At 44.5% G+C, this 15229-nt stretch overlaps 1 protein-coding gene across 1 annotated transcript in view; it reads right to left on the bottom strand.

Moving 5' to 3' along the window:
* PTGER4 (prostaglandin E receptor 4) overlaps positions 1–10938 on the bottom strand; it is a 12074-nt gene extending 1136 nt beyond the window's left edge. Inside the window, exons 1-3 of the mRNA XM_010957263.3 lie at positions 10359–10938; positions 8981–9900; positions 1–825 (exon numbers count right to left, since the gene is read on the bottom strand). The exon at positions 1–825 is cut by the window's left edge and continues 1136 nt beyond it. Of these exons, the coding sequence (XP_010955565.2) occupies positions 235–825; positions 8981–9859 (1470 nt within the window). The 5' untranslated portion in view covers positions 9860–9900; positions 10359–10938 and the 3' untranslated portion in view covers positions 1–234. The remainder of the gene's footprint in view (positions 826–8980; positions 9901–10358) is intronic.
* Between the last annotated feature and the right edge of the window lie 4291 nt (positions 10939–15229).

Genomic DNA, 15229 nt, shown 5'->3' with positions numbered 1-15229 from the left:
GATGTGACCAAAATCCTGTGTAATAGCGAGGTGGCCACCAATGTGCTTCAGACCTCGGGACCCATAGGAATCAATGTGATTGTCTGAAAAGTGCTCGAAAGCCAGGACGTTCTCTACTGTGCGTTGTAGGATGAAAAGAGCCCTTCTGAGCACGGCTGAACACTTCATTTATGTGTCTATTGCACAGAATTTTAGACGCTTCCAGAAATAGTGCTGTATTTCTTTCCTTAGCTACTATATACATTTTTCTGTTAGGTTCAGTGTTTCATTGGGGAATGTGACTTGCAGGGAGCTCCCCTTTGGGGCAGGCCCCGCCCGGCTACTCCCGCCAACCTCGTCCACCAGTAAGACGCTCTCTGAGTCCTGCCCCTGGGAGGAGTCCGAGGTCTCTGACATTCGCAGAGTCCTCAGCGATGTGGTGTCTGTCTGGGTCAGGCCCACGCCAGGCACACCCGGAAGCAGATTCCTGCCTCCGAGGCCGTTTTCACTGAGGTCCGGCATGTAGAGGAGGGTCTGGGACGTGCTGCTGACCTCCTTCAGCTCCCGAGAGAGGAAGGAGCGAGAGTGGCCGGACATGGCGGAGGATGTCCTTCTACTGTCCGAGCAGTGCTGCCCCGAACGCTCCCTGCGGGACCCGCCGATGCGGCAGAAGAGGCATTTGATCTTCTCTATCGCTTTACTGAGCACTGTCTTCCGCAGGAGGATATATATCCAGGGGTCCAGGATAGGGTTCACAGCAGCAATTCGGATGGCCTGCAAATCTGGGTTTTTGCTGATGACTTTCTCCGAATCTGGCTGATATAACTGGTTGATGAACACTCGCACCTGCGTAAATGAGATGCCCACATTTAGTGCTTATCATTAGTTACCTGGGAAAACAGCTGCATGCAATGTCTAACGAAGTAATGTTAGGTAGCGGCTCCCTTTTCTGTGAATAAGTGCCAAGAAAAGAGCAGCATACACAATAAGCCTCAGAAAAACCACTGATAAACATTTGTTTCTAGTTAGTGTAACTTAAATATATTTGTAACTACTTTGTGAATATCTTCCCCAGATCAAAGATGGCATAAAAAATGAGCTGTGTTACAGGTAACATGTGCATAAAGTTTCCTGGAGAACAATCTTATTAACTTCATTTCTGTGAGTGCTTTCAAGCTTTTGTAATTCTACTGAAGTATCTTTTTTCCCCCAATAGCTATTTATTTCCCTTATTTCAGTTGACACTGTATATACTTAAATGAAACTTACTTTGGAAGTCAACTAATCATCTAATCACAGAAAAGCCCAGAGATGCCTTTATTTTAGAGTCTAAAAAGCATATACTGAAACCACTATCTGAATTTCCTATGCTCTAGAATGACCAGAGAATCATTTTTATTTTCTCTATGAGTCTGTTCCCCAGTTATAATAATCATCTAATGTTATTAACTCTAGCTTCAAAAACCTTTTCTATATGTCACCTGTTCTTCAGTCAATCAATCAATAGGGGAAAAAAGGGGGGATCTTGCCTTGAGTTTTGATGGATGAGTGAAACTTCGCTAAACTTAAAAAGGACATAAGTAACCCTAATTACCTGCCCCCCCCAAGTAATTTAGGTGAGAAATGCAGGGAGAAAACTGGAATGGTTTTCTTTTTTTTATATAAAAGATCTCAGTTGGGGGGAGGGTATAGCTCAGTGGTAGAGTGCCTGCTTAGCACACACGAGGTCTTGGGTTCAATCCCCAGTACCTCCACTAAGAAATAAATAAATAAAATAAATAAACCTAATTACCTACCCCCCACTAAAAATTAAAAACAAAACAAAACAAAACAAAACAAAACAAAAAAAAACAGTTTAAAAAAAAATAAATAAAAGATCTTAGTGGAATTAGAAGACCCAGACCTCATCATTCATGTCATCATCATGATCCTTTAAGAGTAAAATTTGTTTTTTTTAATTTTATATATATACATACATATAAAAGAGAGAGGTATTTGACATATAACACTATTTGTTTCAGGTGCACAACATAATGATTTGATATTTGTATATATTGCAAAATAATCACCACAATAAGTCTAATTAACATCCATCACCACACATAGTTACAGAAATTTTCTCATGAGAGCTTTTAAGATCTACTCTTTAGGAGTAAATGTGAGAGTGTACGTTTAACAAGTGCTTTTTTGAAGCAGACTCATAGATGCAGAGAACAAACTAGTGGTTACCACTGGGGAGAGGGAAAGGGGATTAAGAGGTACAGACTATTAGGTATAAAATAAGATACAAGGATATATTGTACAAGATGGGGAACATAGCCAATATTTTATAATGACTATAAATGGAGTATAACCTTTAAAAATTGTGAATCAATATACTGTACAACTGTAACATATAATATTGCACATCAACTATACTTCAATTAAAAAAAGAGGGAGAAAAGAGAAAAAAATAAGTGCCTTTTCCTCTAAGGAATAAACTGATAGTGTTCCTTAATTTTACACAAATTCACTGTCTTCATTGAATCATTTGAAGTTCCCAGAAGGCATATCATTTCATTCTTCCATGACTCTGCACATAATATTACTCTATTTAAAATGCTGTCTTTTTCTCGGAGGAAATGTTGCCGAGACCGGAGGTTTTGAGGACCTTACCAAGGTCCCCTCGACCCCTGTTGGTGGCTGATTCTGGTCTGGGCCCCAGGTCTCCTGAGGACTTCCATGTTGCTTTTTCTGTTCTACCAGGCTGGCTGGCTCTCTGTTTAAGAATTATTTCCTGACAATGGAAGTATTGGTAAAAAGCATGAGATCTATGTTTTACTCACATCACACAGTATGTTCCTAACGGTAAAAGGAATGCTGGATTTAAATCTGTTAGTATCAGGCCCTTCTCTGTGCGGAGCCTCTAGGAAAAAAAACCTAAAGCAAGAATTCTGCGAACTTGAGACTTCCAGCCTCTAGGTGGCAGTGTTGCTCCACTTGGGAGTTCTCGCTCCCACAGGCCTCCCTGGGAAGTATTTCGCTCAGCCATCCCCAAGACCCTCTTGCAGAGCAGAATCTTGGTTACGCTTAAACTTTACATTTCTCAAATTTTTAACATTGAAATGTTTTGTTGCTAGTTGTTTCTCCCATCACTTCCTCAAAGGAAAAATGGTTACTACTGAAAGGAGAAAATTTTTTGAACAGCTACAATGAATATAGAAGGAATGAAATTTGTAGCTATTTAAGGGAATGTATTAGGAGTTTATTATTTAATTTTTCAATTCCTATGACCTTTTAGAAAAGTCAGTGTTGTAAATAATTTATAATTAATAATGGGCTTTCATAATCAAAGGTGACGAGAGGCAAAGAAAGCATCATCTCTGTGACCTACTTCCACAGCAGTTAATTTTGACTACTGTATAAGGGAATAAAAGAAAGCCTTGTTTTGGAGTTCCACTCTGGAGGGGAGCTTACAATTAACACAAGCTACTGAACCTGGTCATTTAGTGCCTTTCAGTAAAGAGGAGCTCCCAGGGTAGCAATAAGGATGAGTATGAAAAGCAATGGTCCAAATGCAGGTAAAACATTCTCAAAAGTTGGTCAAATCATTTGAAAAACATCAAGATGCATGATTTTTCCTTTGGAGCCTGTTCTCAATGGAGATTGCCTTGAAGTAGAGAAAAAGAAGACAAAAATGAACAAAAGCTCCACGTACCTCGTAAGGTTTGAAAAAAATAGAGCAAATCTTTGCCTAACTTTAAAGGCTACTTGACTTGCTCTTCCCACAGGGGGAAACCCCAGATGAAAATGGGGCTGTCTACACCAGTGCCTCAGTGTCATGTTGGGAGTGAAAGCACTTTTCTGGAATTCTTGTCCAACGGGCTCTGTATGTTACACAAATAAACATGTTCAGGCAATTTTCAGTGTTGGAAGGGTGTGCTGCTGATAAAACAGAATCTCTGAGTTGGAGGTGGGAGGGGGAAACACTCTCAAAGGATTCACCAAATACAAACCAAACAACATATGTATTCTCTTACAATTTTAAAAGTTAGTCTGTTTTTTAGCAGCTGCCGATTTACACCTGTGGTTTATCGTTAATGTTGACAAACGTGACAATATTCTAAACTTCTTGAGGATGACTAGAGATTAAGATTCAGGAGTATTGAAGCATAACTTGAAGAAAATCTGGTAAATTCAGAAGAAGACATGATGACAGGAAAGTGGTAAGGGAGGCTCTATGTTGTAAAGAGAAATACCCACGTTCTGTTCCAATCCTCGCTCTGCTCCTTATAATTTATGTACAAATTATGTAAGTGCTTAGTGCAATTATGTGGGAGCTTGGCCACTGTGGGATATATCAAGAATTTGAAAACCACAGTTTCGAGGTACCTTTGGGGTATAGTTAATGACACGTTATCAAAAACACATACTTCCTATTTAAGAATTAACCTGTTGGCAGGGAATGTCTAATTGAAAAAGAATGTGAAATTTTGATTAGACTGACTCAGTAATTGACTGTCAGAGTAGAAATGCTTTCCAATAAATAACGAGATCCTATAACTGGATTTGCGTGTATGCTCCTTGTTCTGTTCCGAGCACATAAAAGGAATGATCTGTGTGTGCTCAGTTATCTAACTGCCTTGTGAAGAGTCCAAAATTGACACAGCTGTTACTAGAAATTCCTATCACTTTTTTTTTTTTTGAGTGAGAAAAAAATCACTAAGGAGAGTGGAAGGAGCTCTCAGAGCTGCTTCCCTCTGTGTCACTAAACTGGCCATTTAACTGTGGGCAAATGACAATCTCCATAGGTCAGTCTGTCCATCAAAAATTTATTTTGGAAGTGTTTGATTTTTTTAGACTCTAACTTTCAGCATTCTAATTGGCACCTTCAAGAACCAGTTCAGGGAATAGCTCAGTGGTAGAGCACATGCTTGGTGTGCCCAAGGTCCTGGGTTCAATCCCCACTGCCTCTGTTTAAGGGGAAAAAATGTAGATAAATTATAATTTTTTTTTTAAAGAATCACGTCAGCTCCAGAGGGAAAATATCTTGTTAGCTGGTGTTCCAGAAAACCAAGCCTTGACAGCTCAGCAAAACCTGGCAAGAAAGCATTAGACCAGGACTCCGCCACAGCCACCCAGGAAGTTGCAGGGTGATGTAAAGCCTTCATCTGAGGAATCTGAGGTGCAAAACGAGTGAAAATATCAGCCAGCCCAACTTTCTTCCTAGAACTGTTTTCAAGATTCAGATGAGATACAGAAAAATACCACACTTGTATGTGCTTCTCTGCAGTCTTCACGGCACTATTACTGGGTCTGCAGTTTTGTGTTATAACTAAAAAACTGCTTTGGGGAAATGTTCTCTTTTAATTTTGCCGAATTTCTTTGAAAAAGTAATCAAATCCTTCAGGTTCTGCCGTAGTAGTGCCTGGCTGTACGGCATCCCTCCTGGACCTCTAGATGTGATTCTCAGTCATCTGAAACCCCAGCAAGTTGTTCTGAGATTCCATTTCCAGTCTGTCTACAGTAAACAAGTGTATCTATTTACACAGTCTTCCTCTGCTCTAATAAACCTTTGCTGATCAAATGCTGATGAAAGCTTTACACAGCTAGTTTATAGTAAGGAACCAAATAAACACTCACAGGAAGCTATTTTCCTGAAGACCTAAGCTTTACCCATCCCAGGCAGAAGATGAATCAAACTGGCCATTCTCTCCCTAATAGGGATGAATGCTTGTTACTTCAGGTAAGGAGAAAGGAAATAAAAGAAACAAGTAAGCAATAAATAGGGCCTTGGCTTGCCCCTGCATGGGGGAAAATGCCTTTCCAAGTCCTACAGTGTATCTGTTTAGCCCTGAGGCAAAACATTGGATTATAATCATTATTATAACATTAGTAACTGCAAAATTAGGCACCAGACGTCCACAGCTGCAGCATTTAACACTAGGACCTTATGAGGCTGTCTTGCTTGTGTATTTCTAGAGAATTCATCCTTCTTATTTACCTGAAGCATAGACTCTTTTATTACTTGAACTTCTCTTGTGTTTTAAAAAACCAGAGCCTGGTTATAAATAGAAAAATAGACAAAATGCTAAGCACCACCTTCCCACTATACTTTGTCATGGAATGTTCCCTGCTGACTGTACTTGCACTTTTTCTCTTTCTTGTTTATGACTCACTTTAGAAATTTTGCAAATTCAGCACAATTCCTTATGTATCCACAACTAATTTTCCAGCCCTTCTCCAATTTTCATTCTCAGTCCTATTTATGAGACATTTATATTTTGGATGACAAATTAAAATTTACTTTTGATACTCAAGTCAATATCACCTGCCTTCTAAGACTCACTGTAGTTTTCTTCCTGGTGTCCAAAAGATAAAAACATGGCCACTTTGCAGTGACTCCTTGTTTTCCTTGTAAGTGAAGCTTGCTAAAATTCCACGTAAAGTGCATTTGATCTGTTATTTCCAAAGCATTTAAAATGTTTCGAAGGGTTTGATTTGCCTCAAATAGGATTAGCAACTAGCTTGATTTGAGATGCTTCATTAGTTTCCTTGGAACTGAAGATAGATCTGTCCGCTTTAAAAGTCAGAGTTCAGAAACTTGAAACTTAAATTACAAAATGAATATGAGAAACATGAAAAAACAAGGCAGTTGTAAAAGTAAGCCAAGGAAGATCACAGTTGTGGATAAGTTTCTCTTTTAATTCTTTCAGTACTTGCTAAACTGTGGGTGGGTGGGTAGGACAATGACCCCATTGCTCATCATTAATACAATTAAGTTAACTCTGAAATTAGATTTTAGTAGTCAAAACTAAAGGCTAAAAACTGAAGTCCCATTACTTGTATGATCCCTTATTACCTCTAAAGGTATGTCTATGGAATTACTTCTTAGCGGAGCCATTTTCAGTTTTCAGAGTAAAATTACCTACTATCTACTACACGATACTGACTTTATGTAGAGTGGATAGTCCTTGTTAGTTAAAATGTGGTTAATTTGCAAACCACAAATACTGCTCCTATAATTTCTTGCTTCTCCAATAACGTCAAAGACTGTGATAAATGACCCTGCACCGTAGGGTCAGATCTACCATTTCAGCCCACAAGAGGCTTGAAGAAAACAGTTCATCTGTGACTGTGCAGTAATCAACAGCTTCACATGCTTACTTCCAACCAAAACACATTTTAAAAGTATGTGCATGTTGCTAAGCTTCTAGCCCTAATTCCTCAGTTCCTCAAAATGGATGTTCTGTAAATAATAACCACTCACTTTGGCATTTACTGTTCTGTAAAACATAAGGCAGAGGCCGCAGAAGCAAGCCCCAGTAGGAACAGGGTTGTTTCTTCCAAAATCTCACTTTATTCTGAGTTACCATTACAGACAGTAAAATATATTTATGTGGCTCAATTAACTCTGTAAATCATACTGGGTCCTGGAATGGTTTAAAGACCCTTCTGCCCAATTATATTTACTTCTGTTTAGACAAATTGGCAAGAAGCTACTGTATGCTGGCTCTCAGCCACCTCGAAGCTCCTTCCATTTACAGTCAATTTTACCAAAGAAATATTATTTCTATATTAAAGATCCCTGAAGAGTATTAATAAGGGAAAAGAAGGAATATTAGCCTGTTATGTTTATTTTCTCTTGCTCCCAATCAGCATAAGGAAGAAACAAAACTTTTTGAGTAGGCAGTTTAGAATTTCCAGGAATGCAGTGTTTTGAGAGATGGAAAAACTCAGAACTAGTTCCTTTCAAGAGAAACTCTAAAGTATTATGTGCATCTGCCCATGTGTTTCTAGTGCATTACTTTTTTTTTAAATTTTAATTTAATTTTTTTCCCTAAACAGGGGCGCTGGGGTTTGAATCCAGGATCTTGTGCATGCCAGGCATGCACTCTACCACTGAGCAATCCCCCCCACCCCCTAGTGCATTCTTTTCTAGTGATAGGCAAAGTTCAGGAGAACTAGGTAGGTCCTCCAGCTTCCTGCTTATATTTCAAAAGTTAACCCAAAGGCAATTTTAAAGAAAGCGGTGTCCTGAAAATGAGGTGTACCAAAACTCAAACACATATACTATTGGGTAAGTCAAAATTAGAGGGAGACATGATGTAATATTACAGGAGCAGGGCTTGGAGTCAGATGAGTCTGAGGTCCATCACAAGCTGCAAGACTCTGGCTCTCCAGTAAATAAGACAACCCTCTCTAAAGCTCCATTTCTCTAGAACGACACTGTACCTCTCACAGTTGAGAATTCAAATTCAATACCCCTTGTACATCAGCCTGCCCATAATAGGCCCTCTGAGAAACTTTGCTTGCCAGGTCCTGAGAGAAAAAGAAGGACCCTGATTAAGGCCACGCTTGGGTAGGAAGTGTGACCCACTGAGATACTCTCCCAGGGCACAGCACGGTAAAGAGCAGGGCATGTAGCTTGACAGCGTATTTTAAGCAAGTCATTCCCTATGTAAAGTGAGGGAGTTAGACTAGACCAGAAAGCAACCAATATCTCTTCTAGCTCTAAAACTCTACATAAGCTACAAAAAAAGAAAAAAAAACCCAACATAAATCAAAACATAAAAATCCCACTGTTGTAAGGAGCGTACACCAAAGAGATCACAACCCCTGAGTTTGGATTCTGCCCTTGACAGAGTGGAAGACGAGGCCAAGTCACACTACAGCGGTTTCCCCTCCACATCTGACAGAGAGTGGCAGGTGTTCCCGGAAGGCTCAAGACCAATGTCAGGCAGCAAAGGGTAGGGGCTGTCCCGGGGGTAGAAGGGAAACTTGGCTTTCGGGGAAAGAAACTCGGAGATGTGAGGGGAAAGCACCTGTTACATCTCTTAAGGGATGCGGCCTAAAAGGGGGTTGGGCCCGTTGTGAGAAGCTGAATGTGGGACCCCCAGTCCCGAGTTGGAGGAGACGCGTTTACCGCCGCGGGAAGAGAGGGAGAGGAGGGAGCTGGAGACGGAGGAGGGAGGTGAATGCAGGAAAAGGGCCGAGTGGGGCCCTCGCCCCAGCCACTCACCACGAGCGGGATGGAGCAGATGAGCACCACCAGGGAAGTGGCGATGAGTAAGATGACCATCTGGATCTCAGCGCCCGCGATGCGGCGGAAGCTCCGGCGGCGGCGAAAGTCGCTGAGGCGCGGCAGGGCGGGGGAGGCGGCGGCCGGGGTGCCGCGGCAGGCGGCTGAGGCCACGGCGACGGCGGCGGCGGCCGCGTGGTGCTGCTCCGTGCCCAGCGAGGTGCGGCGCATGAACTGTCGGTGCATGCGGAGCAGCGCGCCGCACACGAGCACGTTGCAGAGCACCGTGGCGAGAATGAGGAAGGAACTGAAGCCCGCGTACATGTAGGAGAAGGCGGCGTGCGCCGTCACGTTGGTGGTCCAGTCGATAAAGCACCAGGTTTTCGGGTACTGCAGCCGCGAGCTGCCGAGGCCCATGTTGGGCAGCGCGCAGAAGAGCACGTTGGACGCGTAGACCGCGAAGAGCGTGAGACCCGCCAGCCGCTTGTCCACGTAGTGGTTGTAGAAGTAGGCGTGGTTGATGGCCAGGTAGCGCTCGATACTCATGGCACAGATGATGCTGAGCCCCGACAGGCCGAAGAAGAGCAGGATGAAGGTGCTGTACTCGCACAGTGCCGGGCCCCCGGGCCACTGGCCCTTCATGTATGTGGCGATGGTCACAGGGCTCACCAGCAACGTGCCCAGCAGGTCGGTGACCGCCAGCCCGCATACCAGTGTGTAGAAGGTCGTCTCCTTCTGCTCCTTGCGCGATTTACACAGAACCACGATGGCCACAAGGTTGCCCACCACCCCGAAGATGAACATCACCGCCGGGATGGTCACCGGGCTGTTTAGTCGGTCGGCGGCCAGGGCGGACGCATTGGCCCCAGGCGTGGCCATGGTGGTGGCCGGCAGTACAGTCTTGGAGTGCAAGGCTGGGTCTGGGGGTGGAAGGAGATAGACAAAGAGGCGGTGAGTGGAAATGACCACTTGCAAGGTGTCAGACCCGCGCCCAAGAAACAGTATGTGGTGAGACCAGGGGAGCAACTCGATCCTACATTGTGGACTGTAGCCACTTACCAATTGCGGCTATCGAAATCTCCAGGGTCCGGATACGTCCTGCTAGCAGCACCACTCTACTGGCATTAATATTTATAAATTGATACTGCCATTCTCTCCTCCTCCTCCCCCAACCCAACTCACTCCACTGCCAAGATGAACAAGACCTATCTCAAGGGAAAATTTGCTCTCTCGTTTTCCCGGCAGATTCTGAGTCAATAAAAGTCTCATTGAAAGCAAGATATGTTAGATAATTTGGAGACCGCGCTCTTTCCTCCTTGGCTCTGCTCAAGGAGCCCTCACTCACCACATTTGCCCAGTGTCCCCAACCCTACCTCACCTGTGGTGGCCGCGGCGATGGCAGCTGCGTAAGCCTCCAGGGTCAAGCCTCAGTTGTCCTGGACACGCCTTCAACCTGCACTCAGCCTTGCCCCGCTCAATGTGGAGTTGCCAAGCCTTCGCTTTCTAAGAGCCTACTTTCGCTGGCTGCCAGTTTTCCGGAACTGGAGTCCGTCCGTGGTCAGCTTTCAAAAACTTGGAGAACCAGAAGGGCAGCGGGATGGGTTAGCGAAGACTGATCTTGGATTCTCTCTCTCTCCCCCCCTCCCCTCCCCTCTATCTTCGTTTCTTCAAAGACGATCCAAGCTTTGAGGGGTCCGCAGGTCTCGTTCGCGGGCGGACAGCGCTCAGGTGTGCAGCCGCGCGCGCAGGTGACACTGAGCTTCTGTCCCCGATTCGGGTCGCCCTCCTTCCCAGCCCAGGGCAGCGCGGACGGCTACCGGGGCTGGCGGCTGCAGCTGAGACAGCTTATGGTGCCCTGGGGGCGGCTTGAGGTCCACTCGGCCTGAGGCTCTGACCTGGGGCAGTTCATCTTCCTCTCGGGCTGCCGGGTTTCAAGCTCCGCTCTTGCCCTTCCAGCCTCTGTACAAACTTTTCTCCTGCTTCAAGTTTCCCTGGAGGAGGCGGGGACACACAGCGCGCGGCCAGGGCTCCCATTGGCCAGACGGGAAGGGGCGGGGCGCGTGCTCGCTCCTCCGCGCCCCCAGGAAGCGCGGCGGGCTGGAGGGCGGGGCTTCGGGCTGCGCGGGTCCCGCAGCGCCTCGCGGGGCGGCTCCCCGCGGCTTTCCCGCCCTCCGAGGGGCGGGGGTGGTTGAGACGTGGCCCCGGCGCCTCAGGCTGATGGTGCTGAGAGGCTGCAGTCTGTGGAGACCCTCGGGGAAGCCCCGGCGCTCTCCAGTGCGCATGCTTAAGCTACTCCGAACTCGGCATCTAGGGGGGCCAGCTCTGAAAACAGCATCTCTTCTTCCTCACTGCCTCTCGCTCCGAGTGGGCTATTTCTCGCACCTTCCACACAAGGGTCGCAACATCTGGGTGCTGGAAGGGAGGTCAGCTGCTTAGGACCCTACCTTGGAGCGGCCGAGGTGTGTGTGCGCGCGCGCGGCCGCGGGAGGAGAAATAGGGTGGAAAACTAGGATGTGTGGGCGCGTGGCCCCGGGTCAGAAGTAGGGTGAGCGCAACGGTAGTGTGGGTGGATGGGCGGGGAAGCAGCCAAGACTACATCCTCTCACCGTGAAAGGAGTTTGTTGGCAGTGCCCAGGCTGTGGGCTGTGCTCGGTAGGGCAGCCCCAGGCAAAAGGAGACGGGACAGCAACCTCTCCCGGCGCAGGTGGCAGAGCCCTGCGTCGGTGCGGAGAGATGGCCCGCGACAGGCGAGGAGAATGCAGGAAAAGGGCCGAGTGGGGCCCTCGCCCCAGCCGCTCACCACGAGCGGGATGGAGCAGATGAGCACCACCAGGGAAGTGGCGATGAGATGACCCAGGGGAGGGTCGGTAAGGGTGGGAGGACTGTCTGCCTGCCCGCGGAAGCCTTTCTCTGGCTCCGAAGGACTTCTCCGCCCTGTTAGAACGGTTAGACCCAGCTTCGTGCCTTGGCCCTGTTATATTTGTTAGACACCTTCACCAGGAATCCTTGGAAAGGCTGATGCAGTGAAACTAGGATTTGCAAGTCATTCGAGTAAAGGAATTCTCCACTCATTACCTCCATGGTTAAACTCTTGGAAAATCCTATTTGCTCTACCTTTTATCTCCAGATACAATTTAACTTCTTTTGTGGAGGGAACAGTTTTTCGGTCTACTCATTGTTCGCTTCTTTTTGTGCTATTACCTAAAGTCAGAAGGGAAAACTAAAAAAAAAAAAAAAAAAGGAAAATTTCGTGGAGTAATTATAACTGCTTCACCATTTTTTTTAAACCATAAAACGAGATTATGTGAGCTGTCGCAATTTCAGTTCTTAGGAAAACCTATTTTCATGGGTTATACACATGCATTTTAACACATTGCATTTCCTCACAGAGTAGGTAAATAATTCTTTCATATGGTAAAGCAGGCACTCAAGCCTTAAATGTTATTTCGTGAATGAACAAACCTAAGAATTTATCTGGTTCTCCAGTTATTCTCAGATGACACAGTGACAAATGAGTAATAGGAGAAACATGGAGGGCATTCCAGATTTCAACTAATTACAGACGTAAAATATCTAGAATCACACAGGCACCATGTGGATATATATATATAGCATAATTCAGTTGTTTGTATTGTTTCATGAATACCAGAGATTCAGAAAGAAAAACACACATTTGTTAGCCAATATAAAAAGAATGGAAGGCGGCCAGTTTCTCAGTCTTCTCTTAATCACCACTATTAACCACTCCTGTTGTCTGTGCTTCCGTTGAGTAGTAAACTCTAGGATTGTGTCTGCACTGAAAACGAATCAACACTAGAAAAAGGGAATTGCACATTCTACCCGCAGTCTTCCCTGACCACATTGCATCACTACTACCCTGTCAGGTGGTTGTCAGTAAAAATATGACGGGGAGGTGGGAAGTTCCCTTTATAATCACTTTCTGTTTAAAAAAAAAAAAGTGTTTTTTTCTGTTTTTTTTTCCATTTGAAATTCCTAAAATGAAAAACAGTTAAGATTGGCACTTGTTAACTTTTCATGGTGAAGAGTGTATTACATATAAAAATTGAGGCACGCTGCTGAGAGAATTAGTAAGTAGTACAGGTTTTACCACGTCATGGATAAACTGGGCTTGTTATCAGTAGAGCTGTTTTTCTTACTAGTCTTTTAAATTTTCTTTCCATGGTAGCTTTAGGAAAATGAAAATAAATAAGAATCCAGGACACAAGACTTAAAAAAAAACAAAATGTAATGAGGTTTACCTGTACTCTCTTTTGGTGCATAATTATTAAAACTTAAGTTTCGCCTTTAGAAGTACAGTTGAAGATTTGGGAAACAAATACTTATTTTCTTAATTTGAAAAATGGGACAGTGTAATTTAGTTTCCCTCATATTCTACCGAGAATCTACATTGCAGAAGGAAAAGAAGAATTGTCACGATTGTGTGGACAATTCTTGTCATTGCATATTTAATGAAAAGACGTTTATTCTAAGCATTGTTTTCTATCCTCCCTTGCAATTTCTGCCCCAATATCTACTTCTCTGCACTGGAAGATCCTGGTTCACTTCTTTAGAAATGTCATGGAACCCTCTCTGAAAGTTTGCACTGGTCCAAGAATGTCCTGACTGATCAGTGTGATTGCTCTCTGCTAGCTAACTATTGGACTGCTCTTTTAAGTAAACACCATAAGGTTGGAGCTCCTTTAAAAGCAAAGTCTGCTTGCAGGCTCTGGACCACATTCCGTTTGACTAGGTTGAATCTTCCTTGGGTCAAATGAATGGGTAACAATGGGTTCCTGGGAGAAAGGCAGTAGGATGAATCAGATCTGGCCTAGACCTCTTCCTAATCCAAAGCTGGCCAGATCTTAGAGCATTCCTAGGGTGCTAACATTTATGTAGCAAAGACTGTGTAAGTTGTGTTTGCTCTCTGTCATTCCGGACAGGCCATATGGATACTCAGAACAGTGAAAAAGGCATCTATCAGGTACAAATAATACAGTACCCTTGGCTACATCTGCCTTTCACACGCTCACCCTGTTGTTTCAGTGAATTAGAAGCATGGCATTAACCTGATTTTAGGCATGAAAAGAGGTCCACGTTTGGGACTGTGATCCTAAGGACTGCCCTCACTCTTTAGTGGTGTATTTTAAATGTGTGGCCTCCTAATTATTTTCATTTTCTAAGCATAAATTTTATGCTGAGTCTAGTGCCTGGAGTTGTTACACATGTCATTACTGTGATTAACTCCCCAATGTCTTCATCTGGGGATAAAGTACTGCTGTGGAGGCTGGTCGCCACCAAGTGATTGCTTCAGGCTGCCTTCTACTCAGACAGTTACACTCCTCAAGGGATGGCTTTCTACCCATTTAATCTTCCTCTCTTTCTTCTCCAAGCAGATAATTCCACTGCGCTCTCCTTGTGGATTGGGCTAATGGACAAACACAGGAGATTGTCTACTTAGTATTGCTCAGTTTTGAAGGTACAGGTGCAGAGATAAAGCATTCAGGTGTCTCTTCTATAGGAAGATGGACATTCTGATTATAGTTCAGTTTCTTCTCCCAAATTGCTGTATATTTTAGTACTTCAGAATATACACAGGGACTCCCTGGCTTAATCATCAACACCAGCATCCTCTGTAGCTTGTTGACCACTTCCCATAGCACTTTCACATTTGCATTCACATGTGCTCTGATTAGCAACCCCCGAGGATGTTAGGTAGGTGTGATGGAGACTGACGTTTCACCAAACCCTGTTTCCATTTCCTCTTAAACATGTAGCTGGATGTTACTTCCCAGACTTCTCCTTGTTTGGGTGAAGCTTGTATGACTGAATTCTAGACAATGGAAAACAGGAGGAAGTGATGTGTGCCACTTCTAGACCTGGTCCCTTAGAGACCCCTCTGTGCTGTGTTCCCTTTTCTTCTGACAAGATACGAGGCCCTGGTATATGGCAGAGTCACTAGATAGAAGGTGACTGGGTCCCTGAATGGCTGCATGGAGTGGGGACCTCATTCCAAGCCCAGTGACCTTCACTGGACAGTGATGCAAAAGAGAAGTAATCCCCTGAGAGCTGAGGGGCTTCTTGTTTGGGCAGTTTGCCTGTGCCAACTGACTAACACAGTATGATTGGAGTCATCTCTCTTTAGTTATGAGAAGGTGGGCACAGAAAAGCTATGAGACTTGCTCACAGGCACAAGAATTCGTAATGCCACCTGAAATTTAGCCAGTGCTTAGCCTGTTTGAGACACTGTGT

Source organism: Camelus bactrianus, chromosome 3 (genome assembly GCF_048773025.1).
Source record: "Camelus bactrianus isolate YW-2024 breed Bactrian camel chromosome 3, ASM4877302v1, whole genome shotgun sequence".
Lineage (NCBI taxonomy): Eukaryota > Metazoa > Chordata > Mammalia > Artiodactyla > Camelidae > Camelus > Camelus bactrianus.
Note: the sequence above shows the minus strand (reverse complement) of the source record. Positions and strands in the feature narration are given on the sequence as shown.